The 15732-nt window shown below is 42.6% G+C and overlaps 1 protein-coding gene across 2 annotated transcripts in view; it reads left to right on the top strand.

Moving 5' to 3' along the window:
* Positions 1-5646: 5646 nt before the first annotated feature.
* Positions 5647-15732, top strand: part of CHIC2 (cysteine rich hydrophobic domain 2) — a 51726-nt gene continuing 41640 nt past the window's right edge. The window contains exon 1 of one of the 2 annotated variants that reach the window (XM_042936393.1): positions 5647-6176. In XM_042936393.1, coding sequence (XP_042792327.1) covers positions 6058-6176 — 119 coding nt within the window. In that variant the 5' untranslated portion in view covers positions 5647-6057. Of the gene's footprint in view, positions 6177-9012; positions 10515-15732 lie in introns of those variants that run through there. The other variant, XM_042936394.1, reaches the window with a different exon arrangement.

Raw genomic sequence — 15732 nt, forward strand, 5'->3', positions numbered from 1 at the left:
CCTGTCTTACATCATCTCTGCAGCATCTCATGTGGACAATTACTATCTCCTTATTCTTTCCTTTCCCTTCCCTTCCCTTCCCTTCCCTTCCCTTCCCTTCCCTTCCCTTCCCTTCCCTTCCCTTCCCTTCCCTTCCCTTCCTTTCCTTTTCCATTCGTAACACCACACTGTCTCAGTTTGCCTTTCACCAGTTTGGCTTTTTCCTCTCAATTTCCTTCATCGGTCCCTCTTCCTCTCCCTATCGCTAATCACTGAAATTCCTTTATCTTAGATCCTCTTATCTTCTTACACTCTCCCTAGGCCATCTCACCTCTTGACTCTTGAGCCATCTCAGTCATTTCTTTCTTTCTTTTTTTTTTTTTTTTAATTTTTTAAATGTTCATGCGCGCGCGCGCACACACACACACACACACACACACACACACACACACACACAAGTGTGGGAGGGGCAGTGAGACAGAGACACAGAATCCGAAGCAGACTTCAGGTCCGAAGCAGACTTCAGGCTCTGAGCTGTCAGCACTGAGCCTGACGCGGGGCTTGAACTCACGGAGCCTTGAGATCATGACCTGAGCCGAAGTTGGCACTTAACGAACTGAGCCACCCAGGCACCCCCATCTCGGTCATTTCTATGGCTGCTTTTACCATCTGTGGGATCTGATGGATCCCAATGTGTTTCCTGTCAAGAATAGTTTTTTAAGGCGACAGGAGTTTATTGAATACACCACAAGGGAGTGGAGGACAGGACAGCATAGGAGAGACTGCATTCCCTGCCAAGAATTCTGTTTTGCATCTCCTCCTTCCCTTTCTTCCCTTTGCCCTGCATTGTCTGTCTATCCATTCGCCCATGCACACATCTATCCATCTATCTTTCTAATGTCTTTATCTATGTTCTACTGGGCATCTCCATTTGGTGTCTCCCATTCCACAAACTGAATCCACTATCCTCTCCTATAAACCTGGGCTGAACGCAGGAGACTCAAACATGATCATGAAGACAAAGTCATGTTTGCTTCATCCCTTGACCCTATTTTCCTCAGGGTTGGCATCATTTCTAAGCATTTTCCACCATGGCAAGAGCGACATAGCTCCTGTTTCATGCAAAAGGAGTTTTCCCTGCTTCCCCATAGTTCTATTAAAAGTCCTGGTATTGAATCTCATTGGTGTTGTCTGAATCATGTGTCCATTCAAAGCAATCACTGTGCCCCAAGGTATCCTGTGGCCTCTGATTTGCCAGCTTTAGGCCATGAGCCCACTCTTGGAATTGATGATATGGTCAGCTTAACCCAATCACAAGTACTTAGAGTGGGGGAGGTATGATTTACCACAAATCATCTGGGGATATGCTGGTTTCAGAAGAAGTGGGAGATGTATTCTGGGTAGGTTGGACTACTGGTCTCCCACTTGAAAATTAAAAAAAATATTTTTTAAGTTTATTCATTTTTGAGAGAGAGAGACAGAGCGTGAGCAGGGAACAGGCAGAGAGAGAGAGAGAGAGAGAGAGAGAGGGAGACACAGAATCTGAAGCAGGCTCCAGGCTCTGAGCTGTCAGCACAGAGCCAGACGTGGGACTCGAACCCACGAACTGCAAGATCATGACCTGAGCCGAAGTTGGATGCTTAACCAACTGAGCCATCCAGGTGCCCCTCCCACTTGAAAATTTTAAAATGCACTGGCTTTCTTGGACCCATTGCCTGGCTTCACGTCCTCAGTGTATCACCTTTACTTTCAGGATGAAGTTCAGACTCCTTAGCAAGGCCTTCAAGTGTCTATCAACCTCTTTGAACCCATCTCAGTTTGGCTCTGCCTTCCTTATTATGGTCCAACCACAGTGGCTTTGGTTTGTACCTGATTTAGGCCATGCTCTTTTCTGCTTCAGGGTCTTTAACCATTGCTATAGACTGAATGTTTGTGTTTCCCCACAATTCATAGGTTGAAGTCTTAACCCCCACTGTGATGGTGTTGGGAGGTGGGGTCTTTTGTAGAAGAGTAGGTCATGAGGGTGGAGAAATAAATTTCTGTTTTTTATATGTCTATGGTACTCCATTATAGCAGCCTCTGTTGCTACAAACATGCTTGTCCCACTACCTGGAACTTTCTCTTCTGTTCTGTTTCCCATCCTTATACTTTTGCTGATTTCTCAGAGTTGAGTTACAACCATTAACTATTCTCATGGTCCCTGAACTTCTCCACAGGACAGACTACAATTCTAATAGTTAATCATTTTTGAAATTACCCGTCAGCCCTCCCTCGTGCCCCAATGTACTTTATGCTACATGGAGGCACGGATTGTGTTTTAATATATTATTGCTAAGCCCTCGTTCCTGGCACAGAATACGGCACATGGGAATAAGTCAATGCATATTTATTTAATGAATAAATGAGTGAAAAAGGGAGGGTTGACATGCTGTCATAGTTCGGGCTGTCATGACAAAATACCACAGACTGGGTGGCTTCAACAACCAAAGATTATTTCTCACAGTTCTGGAGACTGGAAGTCCAAGATCAAAGGGCTGGCTTATTTGGCTCCTGGTGAGAGATAGCTTCCTGTGATGCCAGCGGCAATCTTTTTTTCTGTGTCCTCACACCAAGGGGAGATTGGTGGGGAGAGCAAGCTCTTTGGTCTCTTCTTAACAAAGGCACTAAATCCTAAGGACCTACTCTCGGGACCTCACCTAAACCTAATTACCTCCAGAGGCCTGACTTCCCCAATACCATCACATTGGAGGGTTAGGATTCCTACATATAAATTTTAGGTGGGGGGATACAATTCAGTCCACAGCATTACCTCATTTGATCTTTGACAACCTCAATGGCATGAGTTCCATTTCAGAATGAAGAAAAGGAGGCTTAGGAAGTTGAATCTGCCCAAAGCCACTGGCTAGGTAGTGATAGAACTGGTATGTTTTCAAATCTAGGAATATCTGCCTTAAAAGCAACTGAATGTCCGTCTGTTGCCTCATGAGGCCTCTGAGGCATTATCTCGTTTGGTTTTGAGTCATTTAGTCTGAAGGTAAACGTGACAGCGTGTGAAGTAGGAATGTAAAGGGGAGCCAAATGGAGAGGAGCCTGTACAGTAGAGAGCTGGAGAACACTGAACACTGAGGGAAAAGATATTGAGAAGGGGAGTTTGTTCCCGGGGAGAAACTGGGGAAGAAGTTTGACAGGAAACTGGGCCCTGGAAGGTTGGGGGTGGAGTTTGGGATTGTGATGTCATCGATCATTAGGGAAACTTTGGACTCATCTTCTCTCATCCTCTCCGCCTCGTTCCCAGGTCCCACACCCCTTTGCTAGCTCTGACAGGTTTTTTTCAGAGCAGGAAAAAGAAGAGCAAAATAGGAAGAACAAAAATAAAACAGCCCCCCACCTTACACAGAGGCAGCAGGAGATACAAAGATCTCTCTTTTGAATAGATCTTAGACTAAGAACATTTCTCCCACACAGAACCAGTGTTAAGATAAAGGGTGACATTCACACAGTCCTCAGAAGCCTAGTTAACTCGTGCTGTTCTGGAACTAGCACTAGTAGCAATATGTGTCCATTCAGAGAACATTTATCCAGCTCCTTTTCTGAAGCAGGAGCTGTGGCTGAGCTGTGAGTTGCTGTGGGTGACTTCCTCTGCCCTTGGGAAGTTTCCAGCTATGTGATGGTTTAGATACTTTGGGGCCCCAGCCCCTTATCTCGGCCACTGTTTCCACAGAAAGGTGAATTCTCAGTCACGGCACGCTGGGTGTGGGCCACGCTTAGAACATGCTGACCTTCCTTCCTCTTGTTCCCTTTTTTCACCCTCCCATTTGCGGCGGCTCCTTCAACGGAGGGCAGCCACTGGCCTCTTGGTTCCTGCTAAGAAGGAGACTCAGGAGCTTGGCCTACCCAGTGCACTGAGGTTGAAGCCGTGGGTTTGACTATTAAATAGCCATTTGGCGATGAGAAAGTCACATAGCGTCTCCGAGATGAAGGACTAAATTACATCCTCCTTGGTTACCTCATAGGAGTCTTGGGGGAATATTAAATGATATGTATGTGCTTTATAAACAGTAAAGCATTACATAATGCGAGCAATTGTGCTGATCCTCATAGAGCTGATTAGTGGGATGGGGCCTTAGACAGCCCTTATTTGCTGTGTGCCAGACCTTCTTCTAGGCATTTCATGCATCTGTGGAGGAGGCCAGTGTGGGGGTGGGGGGTGGGTACTATTATTCTTATTTGACACATGAGGAACAGAGAGGTTAAGTGACCTGTTCAGGGTCACATAGTAAGTGACAGAGCTGAGATTCAAAGGCAGGCAGTCACGCTTCACAGCCCACTGCTAACCACCAAACTAAGCTGCCTTCTGTGTGCTTCATTAGTACCCTCTGTATACTCCTCTGGGAGCACTTGACACAATTATAATTGCTTACGTTAGTGATAAATAAACTACTAGAAGGCAGGGACTGTATTTCATTCACACACACACACACACGCACACAGTGCCTGACACATAGAGCTCAGTATATATTTGTTGAATTAGTAAATGAATAAATGTCCTCTGGGGAGATATACAGCAAGTCTGATACAACTACTGCGGTTTTCCTTTATCTTTTCTTGGCTACCTATGCTCATTTCCTTCAACCATTTCCAGTAAGAAAATGTTTGGTATTTCTTGCCGTCCTTATTGCCCTCCTTTGCATTTTTCTCAAGTTCAACAATGACCCATCTAAAGGGAAATGTCAGAATGTGAACACTGTACTTGCAGAATAGTCTGACACCAGCCCTGGATCCAGTATGACTGTTCTCTCCTGTCTTTGTGGTATATACTCATTATCTAGGACTCCCTCAGGAGTCCACTGCTGCCCCTTAACTTTTTGTACGGCCGGACAGGTTCTTGACTATGAAATTAAGCACCCAGAGTGACCCTTAGGCCTTCATTAGTGGTCTAGGCAGGTAAGCAGAATCCATTAAACTCTTCCTCCCCTCCCCTCTTCTCCCTCCTCTACCCTTTCCATTCTAGAAGGGGCTGTAAGGAAGGGAAAGGGATTCCGTAAGGTCTTAAGGGAAGAAAACAGGTTATGGTTGATGAGGGAGTTGGGGCAGGAAAACTGCATCTTTCAAACTGGAATCCAGAGAATGTGGCAATTTTTTTGCTTCATGTCATGACTACAGTGAGTTCTCTTGTAAGAAAAAAATAGCATCATTGGCCTGTATTTAAGGGGATGATGGGACATGATGTTTCAGTTTGGACATGTTTTGAAAATTCTTTTATCAAAGTGGACAAAAACATTTGCAATGTTTCTGTTGGGCTCCTCAAATTGGGAAAGTACAGACTCTGGCTTCCATCAAGACTAAAAACACTGACAAAAAGCGAGATTCATCTATTAGATAAACTGGCAAACACGCACTATAAATTTTGTATTCCAACCAGGGTTTTTGTTTTTAGTAGTTTTGGGTAGAGGTTACTTTGGGTGATTAAGTGCTCCACTGGACAGACACCCCTGGCTCCATTCCTCCAGGCGGGATCAACGCCCCGGGCCCTCGGAGCCGCCCTTTGCAGGACTCACTTGCTGGAGGGCGGGACCGCGCCGGCGGGGGCGCGCTGCCGAAGCGTCGTCGGCGGGTGGGAGCGGAGGAAGGAAGGAAGGCGCCCTGGGAGCGCGCGAGGCCACACGTTCGCGCGCGCCCGCGCGCCCACGCGCCCGACCGCACTCCCGGGAAGTCTCGCGATGCCGTAGCCGGCTGCTCCCGCTGCGGGTGGCTCTGGCTGTTGCTGTGGTTGCCCGAGTTGCTGCTGCTGCGGCGGCGGCGGCAGCGGCGGTACTGGTGGAGGTGTCGGCCCTTGGGCGGATGTTGACATTGTGTTGTTGTTATTGCTGATGGTAATGGCGGCGGCGGCGGCGGCGACGGCCGGGACCCCATCTCCTCTGTAGCCGGAGCCGAGGCAGCGAAGAGCTAACTCCGCGGCCTCTGAGCCCGAGGCAGCGACTCCCCTCAGCCTCCGCCGCCTCGCCTGCCCGTTTCCCGGCCGCGGCCCCGGCCCCTGGAGTCAGGCCCCTTTGGGCAGGGGGGCCTCGGAGGCTCAGGATGGCGGATTTTGACGAGATCTATGAGGAGGAGGAGGACGAGGAGCGGGCCCTGGAGGAGCAGCTGCTCAAATACTCGCCGGACCCAGTGGTGGTCCGCGGCTCCGGTCACGTCACCGTGTAAGGCCCGGAGGAGGGGAGGGCGAGGACGGGAAGGTGCAGGGCTGGGGTGGGCGCCCCCCCTTTACTCCTCGGGAGCCCTCTTTCCCCGGTGTCCGTCTTGTGTCGGGGCCTTCGGGAAGAGTAGGAGACCAGGAAGTGAGAACTTGCTTTAATTTCGTTTGTTTCGATCTCCGGAGTGGGGACAGACACTGCCCTTCCTCCCCCACACGCCCCCTTTAGCAGGCCCTACAGGCCTGGGCGATGTGACGGATCCCAGGAGCGAAGGTTTTTCTTGAGTCTGCCCTTTGGGCCACCTCTTCAGCTTCGGGGTGGAAGTACACGTATTTATGAGGTTCCTCCCCCTTGTTTTCTCTTCCAGTTACCCTGTGGTTCTCTCCTCTCATCTGTGCCTTTGAGCCTAGTGACATATGGCTCAGAGGCCAGATCTGGGCCATGTGAGACCCCAGTGACAATTGGTAATGAGTGGTTCACCGTGGTGTCTGTGCCTTTCACACATACTCACAGGTCTTCCCAGTTTCTTGCAGAGTCAATTTCAGCGGAAATGCAGGTTCCTGTAATTGTATATGATAAAAATGTGTGGATGAACCTATATTTAAGATCTGCAGAACGATATATGTTTACTACCAGTTTTGAAAAAGAAATCTACGTGCTGGACACACTCTGCTGGGGTTACTGAGTTCTCTCTGTAATCAGAGCCTCCTTTGGGCATGAACTCTGGGATGGCTTCTTCATTTGATAAGGGTTCCTTCCTGTAAGTCTGATTTGCAACATTTAAAAGTCCGATGTTATTCAAACAATAAGGAATGAGAGCTTTGTAAAAAGGTCATGACTAATCAAAGGAATGTGAAGACTTGAACCAAATAATGAGCTGTCCGGAAGCAGGAAGTTTTGTAATGTTTGTCTGAGAAGTCCAGAGTTGTGTACAACTTGAAGTATTTATATTCTTCATTTTAGATCTCTTGTTCAAATCCTAGATCAAACTTGTATGCTTGTCAGAAATCTCCACACTACACCCTTCTAGTAAAATAAAAGGGCCAGCAGATCCGAGACTGTCTGGAACAGTTTTCGTTGGGTTTTTGGTGTGGGGTGAGTGGGATGTGCAGTGAATAACTTTTAGTGAAAAGGTAAGACTCCTTATAGAAGATTTTCAGCAAAATCCTTGTATTTCTCACTACGTGATATGACCAGCCATATTGTTGTTTGGGTATGCTTATGTAATGCTTTGATTTCTTTAGCACCTGTTAGTCTATATTCAGGTGACTTAATAGGGTAAAAACACTGCATAATCATTGTCACAGTGCCATGGGAAGACAGTGGGATTTATCACCACAATAACAGTTACTTAGTATTTTCACTGTCATCTCCAGCAGAATTAAGAAGTTTCATGGATACTAAATCTTTCTTTAACATGTATTACAGAACTTTTTTAGTCTCATAGCCTGCCATTTAATTTTTTAGTTTGACACTCAGGACCTTTTTACATACATTTATTTATTTATTTATTTATTTATTTATTTATTTATTTTCTTTTTACATTGTTTTAAACCTAATGAGTGTATGTGTGCATAAAGAAGGGATTTTTTTTTTCAAACTCTTTGATGCTATCTCCCTGCCTTTCCCCCCCTAAATTCCTCTTGTTAAAGAAAAGCAGGCAATTTTTTGCTATTTAAAAAGGCGCTGCTTGAGTTATAATGTTTCCTCTGTTTAAGGAAAAGAAAAACTAAGCACTTTGTTGGGTAAATAGAAAATATAATAAAGTGCTCAGAACTAAATAGGTGATTAGTAAATTTGATTGTAGTTGGCTACTCAGAGAGGTTAATGGGGTGGGAAATGATTATTAGTGGTTTTCAATCTCACTGCCCATTAAAATTACCTGCGGAAATTAAACAAACAAAAGAACAACAACAAGAAAAGCTGCGTTTCCCCAGGGCCAGGCCAGTTGAAGGCCTAGTATCTGAGTGAGGTCCCAGGCCTGGATGTTGGTTTAGAAAGTCCTACAGGTGATTCTAATGTACAGGCAGAGTTGAAAACCTCTCATCCAGAGTATGAGGAGGGACTCCATGCCCCCAGTAAGCAGTATGCCTTTCTGCACTGGAGTTCATGTTTCTGTGATCTCTCTCAGTCACTTTCCCTCTTTTCCCCATTACCTTGGTTCTAGGCTCTGGGTTCAAATCTACTCTCTGCCACTTGGGTAAATTATTTATGCCTCTTCAGTTACGATGGGGATCGTTATAGTCCTTAATTTTTAAGGTTATTAAGGATTAAATGAGACAGTATACGCCAAGAAGTCATCACATTGTGTGATACTGTGCCCAATAAATATTAACCTTCATTAGTTACCCTCTATATTTAAAAGTGTTCCACTTTGAGAAACATAAGTGTAAAGCACAGTACTAAGAAATCCGAACTGCCATTTTCAAACCTAACAGTGATCGACTTTAGTCCTATTTTTCCATTTCTAAACAATGTATATGAGGTTAAATTACTATGTGAAGTATTTGCATGAAAATTAGTGAGAATCTTCATTGAAAACCTAAACCCGTTTTGTAACAACATAGATAAGTATAGTAATAGTAATACAAAACTTTTTACATGACTCTGTCATATATAATTCACTGGCATACTATGCCCGTGGGTAGCCCACTTAGTGCCTATAAGGTTTTTGAAATTGGCTCTTTTTTTAAAAAAATTTTTTTAAAGTTTATTTATTTTTGAGAGAGAGAGAGAGCGAGCACGAGCTGGGAAGGGGCAGAGAAAGATGGAGAAAGAGAATCCAAAGCAGGCTCCAGGCTCTGAGCTGTCAGCACAGAGCTCCATGCAGGGCTTGAACCCACAAGCTGTGAGATCGTGACCTGACCAAAGTTGGACGCTTACCCGACTGAGCTACCCAGGCACCCCTGAAATTGGTTCTTATGGGTTACTATAACTGTTGAGCATGTTCAGTTTTTCTTACCTTTAAATATAAATAAGAGTTGTTAAAACAGTTGTAGTAAAGCTGCTGCTGCTCCCACCCTACCTGTTTTTTTTAAACTAAGGAGCTCTTCAGAGCAGTCTTCTCTTACAGGTTTGGAAGTAAATGATAGTGCCACCTGAATCGTCTGTAATCCTGATCAATCTCAAAACATATCGATTCATCCATATTTGTTTTTCATAGATTTCACTTTTGAGTAGACCTTTCTATCTGAATATTTCCACTCTTTTTTCCTCCCTACCATAATAATCATTTTACAGTATTACTCTTACTTTATTTTAGAAATTACTGTATTCTCATGTGACATGATCTGGCATGTCATTATAGTGATGTGAAAAAGTAAGATACCTTCCATTTTCCCCTACACAGGCAGGTCGTGGTTATTTTGGGGGTATAATTGTATAATCAGATTTTTGGGGTATAAGGATGTAAAACAATTTGTCTAAACAAAGTCTGTTTTAATGTGTTTTTTAACACAAATATTTTTATATCGATTGCAACTCAGACTTATACTTTGTACTTCCATCATGATCAGTATTCTTTTTTGACATTCTTCTGGATAAGTTTAATAATTTTCTTCATTGCTAGATTTGCATGTAACAATATGGAACAGAGTGGCAGCTCCAACAGGGAGAAATGTTATACAGAAGCATATTTTGAGGAAAGGTGGTATTTGAAGGAAGAGGGAAATAAGTTCCTATTATTGCATAACATTTATGTGCATGGAATTTAAGACTTGAGTTCACACTTCAATTAAAAGTAGATTTCCTGTGTGTGTGTGTGTGTGTGTGAGAGAGAGAGAGAGAGAGAGAGTTTTCTCATTTTATTATGTAATGAAAATGAGGGGAAAGTGATTATCTCATTAGGGGGTATAGGCGAGATTGGTTAATATTCTTAAATTATAAAGTTTTTTACTCTTAAGTAGATTTGTCAAAATATAGTGATCATTGTTGAAGACTTTGATTTTTCACAATGATGACAGTGTTAAAGGATTTAATCTAAAACTTAGAATTTAAAAATAGTTTTTAGACCAGTATTTTCTAGCTGATCTATCATTATAACCGACATTATTTGCTTCTGTCTCATTTAATGCTCTCCCATATCAGAATCCACACTTGGGGCTTTCCTAGGGCATATATAATCTTTGACTTCTAACTTAAGTCCTGTCAAAGAGGCAAGTTATTTTGCTAAGGTTTGTTTCTAATAATGTTATTCTCTTTTAATTTCACTAAATTATTGTATCTTCATGTACTCTCTTCTGAGGTATAATCTTCCTACCATCTCCACAAATAATTCCTCATTCTTCAGTACCAGTTTTTACCAATGGCTGTGGAACTCACTCTCTTTGCTTGTCTTCATGTCAGGTATGCTGTGGAAAATTGAAAGATTTAGAATGGGGCTTGAAATGAAAAAACTTGGAAACTACTTTGGGGTGCAATAAAATCTTTGCATAGGAGACATCACAAGAACACGTTGACCTTTCAAATGGTAGTTAATAAAAAATGGTCTATCTTGAAATGTATCAGTATTCCAAGACTGATACCAGATGCTGTAGTTAGCAACAGGAGATCTGAACGTGATTTTCCCAAATAATAGAATCACTTCAGTTAAACAAGTTTTTTAACTTCATAGCTTTCACCTTCTCTCCCCCACCCAGCATGATATGTAAGGTGTATTCCATTTTTATTTTATTTTATTTATTAAAAGTATTTTTTAATGTTTATTTAATATTGAGAGACAGAGAGAGATAGAGCATGAGCAGGGGAGGGGCATAGAGAAGAGGAGACACAGAATGCGAAACGCTCCAGGCTCTGAGCTGTTAGCACAGAGCCTGACATGGGGCTCTAACCCACAAACCGCGAGATATGACCTGAGCCAAAGTTGGATGCTTAACCGACTGAGCCACTCAGGTGCCCCAGGTGTATTCCATTTTTAAAGATTAAACTTTTGTTCTGAGATTTTTTTTTTAAGACATTATTGATCTTTCTCCATAAGGCTGTGAAGTTGTTTGAAGTCAGGAATTGTGGTTATTAGTTTGTATTTCTCCACTATTTAATCTAGTGTCTGGAATTTTATGGGTCCTAAAATGTTTGCTAAATAAATGAGATAATTGCATACATCTTTGGATCTTGTCAGAATTGCCAAAGGAGTAACTGTTTTCTTTCCTGAACCTCCTGATGAAGGCAAACAGTGTTTTACAATAGAACTCTTATAAAATCATATTCAAATGATAACTGGCTTTCTTTTTTTTTTTAATTGATAATTATAAGGAAATTGTAAAATTAAGGTAAGATATTTTTTCCTCAGAGATTTTTCTTACTCATTATTTCAAAGGAAATTAGTTTGATTTAGAATATAGAGTTGAACATATCTTTGGTAACTAACACAAAGAAAAAGAATGCTAAACACTTTAATTGGATCAGCTACCAAAACTTCTCAGTGGGTAAACTTTCTTGAAGAAATGAGGATTATGGCCGTAAGCTGAAGTTTCAAAATTTTACTGTATTCGAATTTGAAATTTACATGGTGTTTCAGTGTAAACAGTTTAGTGTTGGATTTCTGCCTATTAACAGATGTGAAATTGACTAGTGCTTAAAATTTTATGTGACTAGCTAAGTGCAATACAGGGACTAAATGGTGAAAATTAGTTCTATGAAATTATAATTACTTAAATACTATTCTAGATAACATTACCTTGACTAATAATATTTCTCTAAAGAGTAATATTTTTACTTTGAGAGCTACTCCTAAACTCCAGATTGAGTTTATATTCCTTCATTTATTTATTTATTTATTTATTTTAGAGAGTGCCATCGTGAGAGTGTGGGAGTGGGGGAGAGAGGCAGAGGGAGAGAAAATGTTAAGCAGGCTTCATGCTCAGCATGGAACCTAATACGAAGCTCGATCCCACAACCCTAGGATCGTGACCTGAGATGAAATCAAGAGTTGGGTGCTCAACCGAATGAGCCATCCAGGCGCCCTGAGTTTATAGTCCTTATTAGGAATAGGTTAAAGGCCCAGGATCTTTTACTCCCTGTAGTATCTGTGCCTGGTTTAGCTTTCTAAACTATAAAGCTACTTAAGATTTTATTCTCAATAAAATTAGGCTTTAAATATAACATTTAGCAACAGATGCTTTTAAGTATCCTTTAGTATCTTCTGTTTAACATTTTTTTTGTGACTTTTCATAATTTGTTTCAGAATCCATTTATAAAATCAAATCTTAAGCCAGACTTTCACCATTCATGTAGTCTAGCTTAGTCCCAATGCAGATTTCCTTCTTGTTTTTTTTTTATTTGAGAGAGAGAGAGAAACATAGACAGTTCAAGTGGGGGATCGGCAGAGAGAGAGGGAGACACAAAATCCAAAGCAGGCTCCAGGCTCAGAGCTGTCAGCACAGAGCCTGACACGGGGCTCGAACTCACAGACTGGGAGATCATGACTTGAGCTAAAGTCTAACACCTAACTGACTGAGCCACCCAGGTGCCCCTGCCCAATGCAGGATTTCTTCAACTTGCCTGATTATCAGAATCACTGAGAGTATTTTATTTTATTTTTTATTTTAAGGTTTATTAATTCATTTGGGGGTGGGGGGAGGGGTAGAGAGAGGGAGAGAGAGAGAGAATCCCAAGCGGGCTCCATGTAGGCTGCCAGCACAGAGCCTGATGGAGGATTTGAATTCACAGACCGTGAGATCATGACCTGAGCCGAAACCAAGAGTCGGACGCTAAACTGACTGAGCCACCCAGGCACCGAAGAGCATTTTGAAAAATACACATTTTAGGTTCTCCACCAGTCGGAATCTTTAAGGAGAAGAGTCTAGGAATTTTTATTTTCTTTTTAACGTTTATTTATTTATTTTGAGAGAGAGATTGCGCACAAGCTGGGGAGGGGCAGAGAGACGGGAGAGAATCCATTCTAAGTAGGCTCTGTGCTGTCAGCGTGGAGCCTGATTCGGGGCTCAACCCTACAAACTGTGAGATCACAACCTGAGCCGAAATCAAGAGTTGGGCACTTAACCAACTGAGTCACCCAGGTGTCCCTGGGAATTTTTATTTTTAATAAGAGCTTAGGTAATTCTCATATCAGACACATTTAGAAGCAATTGATATGTGGAAAGAGTATGGTCTTTGATGTTAAGCAGATTAGTTTTAATTCTCAGATACTTCCTAACTGTAACCTAACTGTAACCGTTAACATTTTTGAACTTTAGTTTCCTCATCTGCAAAAGGGATAAGTAAGGTCTGCCTCAGAGATTAGGTGTGAGAGTCAGAAATAATTTATCTAATGTCATGTGCCCACAGTAGAAATACAGCAAATTATTACTTATTACATATTTTGATATTTATACTTTTGTGCACATTTTTGGCTAATATTTACCGTTTTCCTGGAAATCCATATAAAAGGTAACATATGCTTTCCTACTTTAAAACAAGATCCTGGTGGCTCAGTCGGTTAAGTGGCCGACTTCGGCTCAGGTCATGATCTCATGGTTCGAAGGCTCATGAGTTTGAGCCCTGCATCGGGCTCTGTGCTGACAGTTCAGCCTGGAGCCTGCTTTGGATTCTGTGTCTCCCTCTCTCTCTGCCCCTCCCCTGCTCGCACTCTGTCTCTCTCTCAAAAAAAAAAAAAAAAAAAAAAAAAAAATGAAAGAAATTAAAAAAATAAAACAAGATCCTGACCATAAATCAGAATTATCTCATTGTGTTGAGGAAACATTTAATCAAAAGCAGATATTATCAGGTTGGTACACAGTCATAGTCTTAGTGGTACACAGTCATAGTCTTAGGGGTTCTTGAGTTATTTTGGAGTTTGAGAATCTTCTCTTTTTTAAAAATGTTTTTAAATGTTTATTTGTTTTTGAGAGAGAGAGAGAAACAGAGTGTGAGTGGGGGAGGGGCAGAGAGAGAGGGAGAGGTAGAATCTGAAGGGGGCTCCAGGCTCTGAGCTGTCAGCACAGAGCCCAAGGCTGGGCTCGAACTCAGGAGCCACAAGATCTGACCTGAGCCGAAGTCGGATGCTTAACCGACTGAGCCATTGAGGCATCCTGAGGATCTTCTCTAAGTGGCACTTTATTTTAAATTTCACATGTGTGGGCTTTTCTTTTCTATATACCTTCTTTATCTAATGGATGAACTGTAGGTTGAGAATGAGACAACCAACATTATTAGAACTATGAATAAAGTAAGAGTAGTTGGTTCTGGGTGCTGGATTTAGATCCTTGAGTTTTAAGATATTTGTTTAATCAGAGAATTTTTTGCTTAATCCTTCATTTTCAGCTGTCTTTTTTTTTTTTTTTTAAATGTTTATTATTGAGAGAGTGTGTGAGAGAGAGAGAGACAGAGCGTGAGCTAGGGAGGGGCAGAGAGAGAGGGAGACACGGAATCTGACACGGGTTCCAGGCTCTGAGTGTCAGCACAGAGCCCAACACAGGGCTCGAACCCATGGAAAGTGAGATCGTCACTTGAGCCAAAGTCAGACGCTCAACCAACTGAGCCACCCAGGCGCCCCCATTCTCAGCTGTCTTACTAAAGTTTCCTGATAAGTAGTTTAACAAACATTTATCAGATTTTGTGTTAAGGTGCTATGCGAGACTCTAGGTACATAGTTATGAATAAAACACATAGTTCCTCTGTCCTCCTGGAGCTTACAGTTAAGAGACAAATTATGTCGGAGCACATTGCTGTGAAGGAGCCCGGTAGAGTGCTGTGACTGAAAATAACGTGGTTAGGGAGAAGCTCCCTGAGGAGTAACATTTAGGAAGGGCGAAAGAGTTCTGTGAAGAGCATCCCGGGTGTAGAGAACAGTAAAATAAGTCTGGCTGGCCTGAGATGCTGAAAAGCTACTTGTGAACTGCGGTGAGTGTAGGGAGTTTAAGGGGACGGTGCCTTGAAATGAGGTCGGTGAGGTCCGTAGGGGCAGGAAAGGATGGTAGAGGGATTAGACTGAAACCGAATTCAGAAGGCTTTTGAATGGTGTAGATGAGATACGATGGTGGTGATAGTCTTTTGATAAAGGAGGTGTTACGGTTTTGTCTAGAGGTCATCAAATTTCGCAACTTTCCTTTGAGAGCCGGAAAAAATAGCAGTAACTGCTTTGGCTGTCTCGTTCCCATCTCATTTTCTATTTTGCTTTGTGTTTTTTGTTTTGCTTTGTAAAGAGTGAGGTCGGAGAACTGTGGCTTCCCTGACTGTAGACGCGACTGTCTTGATGACATACCTGCATTTCCTGTTCTGCTGCCACAGGGCAGCTCACGTGCCAAGAGGACAGCCTGTGTCGGAAGTGGAGAGGGGCTTTCCCACAAGATCATAGATTTGGAAGCGAGGAACTTTGTCAGGTCTTACCCTTCGACGACAAGACGTGTGGTGTTTGACAATGATCTATTAGACTGGAAGAAAAGACTGTGCTTTTAAAGTCTTGACACTTAAAGTGAAATTGAGTACACAGTGGATGAAATTTTCTCACAAAGGCCTGGGCTGATGATTTGATTTCTCCTTAAGCTCTTCTCCAGCCTCTCATTTACGTAGGGTCCTACCATCTAAGTAAACCTAAACTTATTTAGGTTAGAGTTGGTTGGACTTT

Source organism: Panthera leo, chromosome B1, assembly GCF_018350215.1.
Source record: "Panthera leo isolate Ple1 chromosome B1, P.leo_Ple1_pat1.1, whole genome shotgun sequence".
Classification (NCBI taxonomy): Eukaryota; Metazoa; Chordata; class Mammalia; order Carnivora; family Felidae; genus Panthera; species Panthera leo.